This window comes from Syzygium oleosum, unplaced genomic scaffold, assembly GCF_021117445.2.
Source record: "Syzygium oleosum isolate NSW1041296 unplaced genomic scaffold, Sole_v2.1 Sole_v2.10, whole genome shotgun sequence".
Classification (NCBI taxonomy): domain Eukaryota; kingdom Viridiplantae; phylum Streptophyta; class Magnoliopsida; order Myrtales; family Myrtaceae; genus Syzygium; species Syzygium oleosum.
The window spans coordinates 3,507,047-3,513,641 of NW_026607494.1; the positions used below are offsets into that span (position 1 = coordinate 3,507,047).

General features: G+C 41.7%; 1 protein-coding gene across 2 annotated transcripts; it reads right to left on the reverse strand.

The window, feature by feature from the left end:
* LOC115667545 (zinc finger A20 and AN1 domain-containing stress-associated protein 8-like) lies at positions 1–2,204 on the reverse strand. Of its 2 annotated transcripts, XM_056315519.1 has the most exons (4): positions 2,173–2,204; positions 2,018–2,092; positions 1,827–1,875; positions 1–821 (listed from the first exon to the last, which is right to left on the reverse strand). In XM_056315519.1, the coding sequence occupies exon 4, from the start codon at positions 807–809 to the stop codon at positions 291–293; it is 519 nt and encodes a 172-aa protein (XP_056171494.1). In that variant the 5' UTR covers positions 810–821; positions 1,827–1,875; positions 2,018–2,092; positions 2,173–2,204; the 3' UTR covers positions 1–290. The 2 variants fall into 2 exon arrangements, with proteins under 2 accessions (XP_056171494.1, XP_056171493.1); XM_056315518.1 differs by lacking the exons at positions 2,018–2,092; positions 2,173–2,204 and having other exon boundaries at positions 1,768–1,854.
* Between the last annotated feature and the right edge of the window lie 4,391 nt (positions 2,205–6,595).

A 6,595-nucleotide genomic window follows, 5' to 3' on the forward strand; every position in this document is an offset into this window, starting at 1 on the left:
AGCCATACAACTAGAAATGCATATCAACGGAAGTAGCAACGATGGAGTCCATCAAACCGACACGAATACTGATTTACACACCCAAGCCAACGGCGAAATTACCGCCAATCACAACGAACAAGAGAGTTCACTAGGCTGTAAGCATGCCCTCAAGTAATGTGACCCGCAATTTCTGCCAGACAATGGACAGTGAAGACATTATGCAGCCAAACATATATATCTGAAATTGCATGTAGGTGGATGGCAAAGCGGGTTTCCAGTAGATAAGCCATCTTTTGAGCCCTCGAAATCTAGATCTTGTCGAGCTTATCGGCCCTAACCACAGGGTTGGCCTTGGCAATGGCATCCTGAGCAGCAGTTCTGTAATCAAATGGACAACCGTGTTTATCGGAGTAGCGATGGACCGAACAGAAGAGATTGCCGCACTTGCAGTTGAAGCCAGTCAATCCCACCCGCTTCCGGCAGGTCGTGCACCTTTTAGGACCCTCATTCACTTTCATGTCAACATCCTTGCTCATAGATGAACCAGCTGAGATCTCGGTCAAAATGACTTTTGCATCCACCGAACCAGCTTGCAAATCCAATATCTCAGTTGCCACAGGCACTTTACCATTCTCACTGGAACTTCTGTTGACAAAGCTCTCGATCGAGGAGGCGGCTGCTTGTGCCTGTTCTTGTTTCAATATCATGTCCTTGTGGCACTTTGAGCACATATTGGCGGTGGCAGCGCTTCCGAAGAAGCCACAGTTATTAATGCAGAGGATTGGGCCTTTTGGAGCCTGGCATCCGGTCTCATCGTGAGACTCCATTATTCTGATCTCCTGCAAAAGGACACCTCAAATTCTATCACAATGAACAGAAGAAGAGGGACAGAAATCCAATAAATCCTCTTCATTTAACAAAAAAGAGAACCAAAACATCGAACAGCAATCGCAAGAACAGGAAATAACTGTGACCCTTGCACAAAATGATTTTGCCAAAAGCAGCAATTAAGTTCAGTTTGTGATGTTCAAAATCATGCTCTACAGCTTCGTTCCGCAAATCTAAGAGCAATTATCAACCAGCAGCGGATCGAAAAAGGAAGAATCTATCAGTCCTATCGCTCGGCTCCAAAAGATGCATTTAGACATCCTAATACTATAGACCGCAACGAGCTTCTAATGGTTCAAAGACCTAGTCAGCGTTTATTAACAACAAGTATCCTGAACGGAATACTGTTCTAGCAAACATATAATCACCGCCAGACATGATTGAACCACCCAAAGGAAACAACCGGTGAGTCTTGGGTTCATTTTCAAATATCACAATTGGCCCCGCTTTTACCACTGGCTCGGCACACCACGTCACGGGTTCATTTTCAAATGTCACACTGTGAAGTACTTCCCCTAAACACACCTCAAGGGATCCCCTCAAAAAAAATAATAATTAAAGAACACCTAAATGACCACATAACAGCAGAACAATCAATCAGAACCCAAACTCAGAAGAACACGAGCACATAAGTTTTCCCCGCAAATGTCACCGCCTCAGCCAAAACCCCCCTAAAACTTACGTGACGGTTCAATAGTATGTTCCAATTACCCTAAGACGTCACTGTTCAGCACACCCAGACGACACTCCTCCCCCAAAACCAACAACATACCAACAATCTCGAAGGCGAGAAAACGAATCACCTCCAACCCCCAATTCCAGAAATGAATCATCACAAGCCCTCGCAACATAAACTAAAAATCTTCAAAAAAAAAAAAAACAAAAACAAAAACAAACCCAGCAAACCACAGACTTCAAGAGGCAGAGAGAGCGAGAAAGGGAGCGGCCCGGCTTACCCGATTCGGCTGATCTTGCCCCCTAAAAATCGAAACTTGCGTCCAATTCCTGCAGCACGAAAGACACCCAGGTTCAAATTGAGCCACACGAAGCCGAAGAACGCACCAACGCACAGAAAAAAAGCAGAAACGAAAGTCAAATCGAAGCCCCCGAGAAACCGAAGTGGGTAAAGCTCCGAAACGACGATTACCCCGCGAGCGATTCTCCGGAAACGATCGCGGGAACGATCCGAGGAAGGCGAGACCAGCGAGAATCGAGAGCGAGAGAGGAAGATAGAGAGAGAGAGAGAGAGAGACTTCTCTCTCCTCTATCGTCTCGATGAGGAGTATACAGCAGAGAGAGAGGGAGAGAGAGAGAGAGGAAGGACTTCTCTTTACTTTTTTTCTTCCTCCTCTGCCAACAAACGCTTTCCCACTGAGCCGGTTGCTGCCTGCCGTAGCTCAACGCCCCCGCATTCCCCGCTTATTTGCGGTTTTGCCACCCCGGGGGGGCGCACCCGGTGACGTGGCGCTGCGCCCTCGCCCCCGTGTCCGGCGGCGGTCGCCCGATCGGACGGCGAGGGGATGCGTCGGGCTCACGCGCGCGCGCGGGGTCCGGTCCGGTCCGGTCCGGCGGATCGTGGGGCCCCCGGGGCAGGCCGTGTCTTTGGTCTGGCGGATAAGGACGAGCTGGTTTTAAGGTTCGCAGGACATGCTACATTGTCTTTTCTCGGCTATTTTCCCCTCTCTTTTATTTATTAATTTCTGTAATTATTTTATTTCCTGTTAAGAAGAAAAGAAAAGAGATTATCCAGGTGTTTTTTTCCTTGTGGTAGGGGAGGGAACATTCATGGTTTGATTATTACTTTCTTTCCATCCTTTCAGATTTACTAAAAATGTGGACATTGATGAGTTTTTTTTTTTTTTGGGTTTCCAAATGGACCGGGCTCCGTTTGTTTCGCGAAAAATAAATGACGTGAAAATCATTTTTCCTAAAAATATTTTGTCGATGAATTTTTTTTTTTCGTTATTGATAATTATTTATGTTTAAACATTATCGCGGGGCGATGAAAATATTGAATGCAAGCGATCGCGTTTAAGAAAATGTTTTCAAAATCATTCTTCATTTTCCATAAAATAAACGCACGATGTAATTTGATACGACAGAAATGAAAATAACTCTTGTGCGTTTGTTTCACCGAAAACTTCATCACGAAGGAAAATATTTTTCCATGGAAATTATTTTCAGGGAAAATAGTTAATTTTCATTTGTTTGGTGGGTTAATTCCAAAAAAAAGCATCAACTTTAGGTTTAGGGACAATTCTGGCCCGAACTTTTTTTTGTCCCGTAAAAAAGCACCAACTTTAGGTCAAGGGACAATTTTGGCCCGAACTTTTTTTTGTCTCGTAAAAAAGCACAAACTTTAGGTCGAGAGACAATTCTGGCCCCAATTTTTTTTTGTCTCGTAAAAAAACATTAACTTTAAGTTAAATCCCAAATCTGGCCCCCATTGACTTAGAACCATTGATTATATAACTTGACTATTCCACATTAGCAATAAATCCAAGTGGCTTGCTGACTGGATTTAAAGCAATATTCATTGTCTTATTCTCTAAGCCACAATTTGAAGAATAACGGTAAAACTATTCGTCTCCTTTACTTCACCGACAAGTCAAAAATATCTCCAGATTGAATTTCTCTGGCCAAACGTAATCCGAAGCTAACCACCGCCTGTCGATAGACGTCATGGACGAGATTCGCCAAGCTCACCACCATAACTTTCTTTCTCAAACAATGGTGAAAATCAACAGGGGGCCAGATTTTGGATCATGATGAAAGTTGGTGATTTTTAATGAGACAAAAAAAAATTGGGGCCAGAATTGTCACTCAACCTAAAATTGGTGCTTTTTTATCGGACAAAAAAAAGTTCGGGCCAGAATTATCTCTCGACCTAAAGTTGGTGCTTTTTTATGGGACAAAAAAAAGTTCGGGCCAGAATTATCCCTTGACCTAAAGTTGGTGCTTTTTTATGGGACAAAAAAAAGTTCGGGCCGGAATTGTTCATTGACCTAAAGTTGGTGCTTTTTTTTTGGAATTATGCCTTTGTTTGGTGGTTTAGGGAAAGTATTTTTCCTTCTCGCCAAAAGGAGAAGTCGTTTTCTCCCGATCTAAATTCGTTGTTTTATTTATAGAAAATGTTTTCTATAAATCGATTAATTTTCCGTCATAAAAATACTAAAAAGTTGGAAAATAATTTTTCAAAAATAGTTTTTCTTTAAACAAACGGACGTTGGCTATTGTGATTTTGAGTATGGAGAACCAAATGGGATAGATTTGATATGGGACGTGTTTAAACCAGATCGAGTTGAATGAGAGTGGGAATTCCAACAAAGCAAAATCATATTAGTTGACTGGATTCTATTCCAACTTGAACATTGGTAATTAATTATTTTAGTTACTTAATTCATGGACTGAATGAACTCATTTTTATGGGAAAAATAAAAAAAAATTAATTGATCGAATATATAGACAAAATCTTTCATCTATTATTACGCAACTTATTATAACAAATGGGGAAAATATAAAAAAGGAAGTTCACTTTATCTGATTGGATCGGACCGAACAGCAAGCCCCCAAAACCGAATCGAACCAAGCCGGCATTTTCGGATTTCTTTTTTTGCATTTTTCTCCGATAGTATGAACCTTTATTTTTTTTTGGGTACTCACCTTCATGTGTTTTTTTTTTCTAGTAGTAAATTTAGTCGATTGGAATGGAATTTACTGCCAAGGGAACTTTTCATAAATTCACTAGCACGACAAAGGGGAGTGCTGCTTAAATTCAGTGTCTCTGATTCCTCCTGTGTCCCAGTTGGCTAATAAATCTTCTTCTGTTTTTTTTCCCTTTCATAATCGAATGAAACTTGTCTCTGATGGCAAGGTGCAAATCCAGTCCGCAGATTAATTAATGAGGGGCGGAGAAAAATATCAGGCCCATCTCCAATTTTTTTTGGGTTGAGAAAAGGGGCAAAACCCGAATGTTACGCCTCTATTTTTTCTGGTGAAACTAAACCTCTCGGTGGCCTGTCTAATGCTAGAGCGTTGCGAATGTCATATGATTGGAGCCCAAATCATTTTGGTTCTTTCGAAGCACACTTCGTTGCGTAGCAAGACAATTGATGCTTCAGGATAATAAAAGCGTCCGGCCCATGGGGAGCTTTGGTGGTATCTTGGGATAGTTTTCGCGTATCGAATTGAATGCTCCTATTTTCGGTTCATATTTGGTTATGGTCCATACTTGATGAGGTTTCATTGTCTATGAAGCAAATTCGAGACGTTGTATCGTATTTGAGATACACGGGTCTAGTCATCTGTCCACTGATTGATCCCTTTTGAGTTAGGATGCGTGTTCCTTTGCTCTTCTTTTTTCTCATTTTGTGTCGCAAATTTTTTTTTTGTCTGATTTATTTCTAAGAAGTGAACTTTCTTGAGCATCGTTTTGTAGACGAGAAAATTGAACTTCCGGTTTATCTTTTGTGAAAAATGTGACGTCAGTTGTCGTTTACGTCTAGAATGTTATGTCATTCGAGAATGCGAATTGAAATTTTACACAAAGTTTATTTTCTTGAATCATAATTTGTCTCGACTGATTTTGATAATAGAATATATTCCATTCTCTATCTCGGCTGCCTTCGAAATTTTGCATGATAATAATGGAAAGGTAACTAAGGCTTATGTTAAAATTAGTAATATAGCCTGTTCTTATGAAGATATCATTACGTATTAATATCTTTATCCACAATTTTTTTACATTAATCATCGTACCAATTTGATAAATTTATCTTGAACACCATTAACATTATTCCTTGCCTAACTAGTATCACAAATAATGATAGAAGGTTGGGGAGAGGAAAGCCGGGAGCGGCAATAGCAAAATATGGTCGAAGCCATGGTTGAACATGACGGTGGGATTGACGGTTGGGCATTAGGGTTTTGGCTCTTGGGTATAAGATTTGTTATTGGAGTTAGCATGGCTACATTTGACTGTCGAATCTATAAGAAACTAATGTGGAACTTTACAACATCGCGAGCGTGGATTAAGTTGGATCGCTACAAATTAGAGGTGAACAACAGGCTGGGGTCCAATTGAACCCGCCTAGGCTCGAAGGGCAAATGGGTGGCTTACATGAAAACGCCCGGCCACCCATATTCGGCCCCAGCTCGCCCCGAGTATTTCTATGCACAACGCATACAATGGGTGGGCTCGGGAAGCACCGTAGGCTCAACGAGCCTATGTCCGGCTCAGGTCCGCCCAACGATCACCTTTACTACAAATGATATATCAATCGCCGTACAAATTGGAAGTGTAAGCACATAAGATAAAGTGTTTTAGGGCTCGGTGTAATCCGGGGCTTTATGGCCCGACATTAATGAATATATCATCTCAAGTCGGTGAATTTGTGACCATCCCTTCATGACATATATTAGAAGACTATATGAAAGTCCCGCTTTGAATTGGACAGGGTTTGTATGGTGATCAATACATGAGTTTTCGAGTACTTCTATTGGGAGCTTGCCAATCTTGGATTAGGTCAGATCAAGTCGGGTCAAGCTACTCCGACCTCTCAACAGGTAAATTGAAGAGGCTATTCACTCTGCACATCCCTTGGTGATGAATCTTTTCTCCCTGGCCTCGGTGCTCTCAAGAGGTAAACTGAAGAGGTCAATCTACCTCCAAGATTGATAGGAATATCCATACTTCCTCGCCGAAATAGTTAACGAGTTTTGGGCT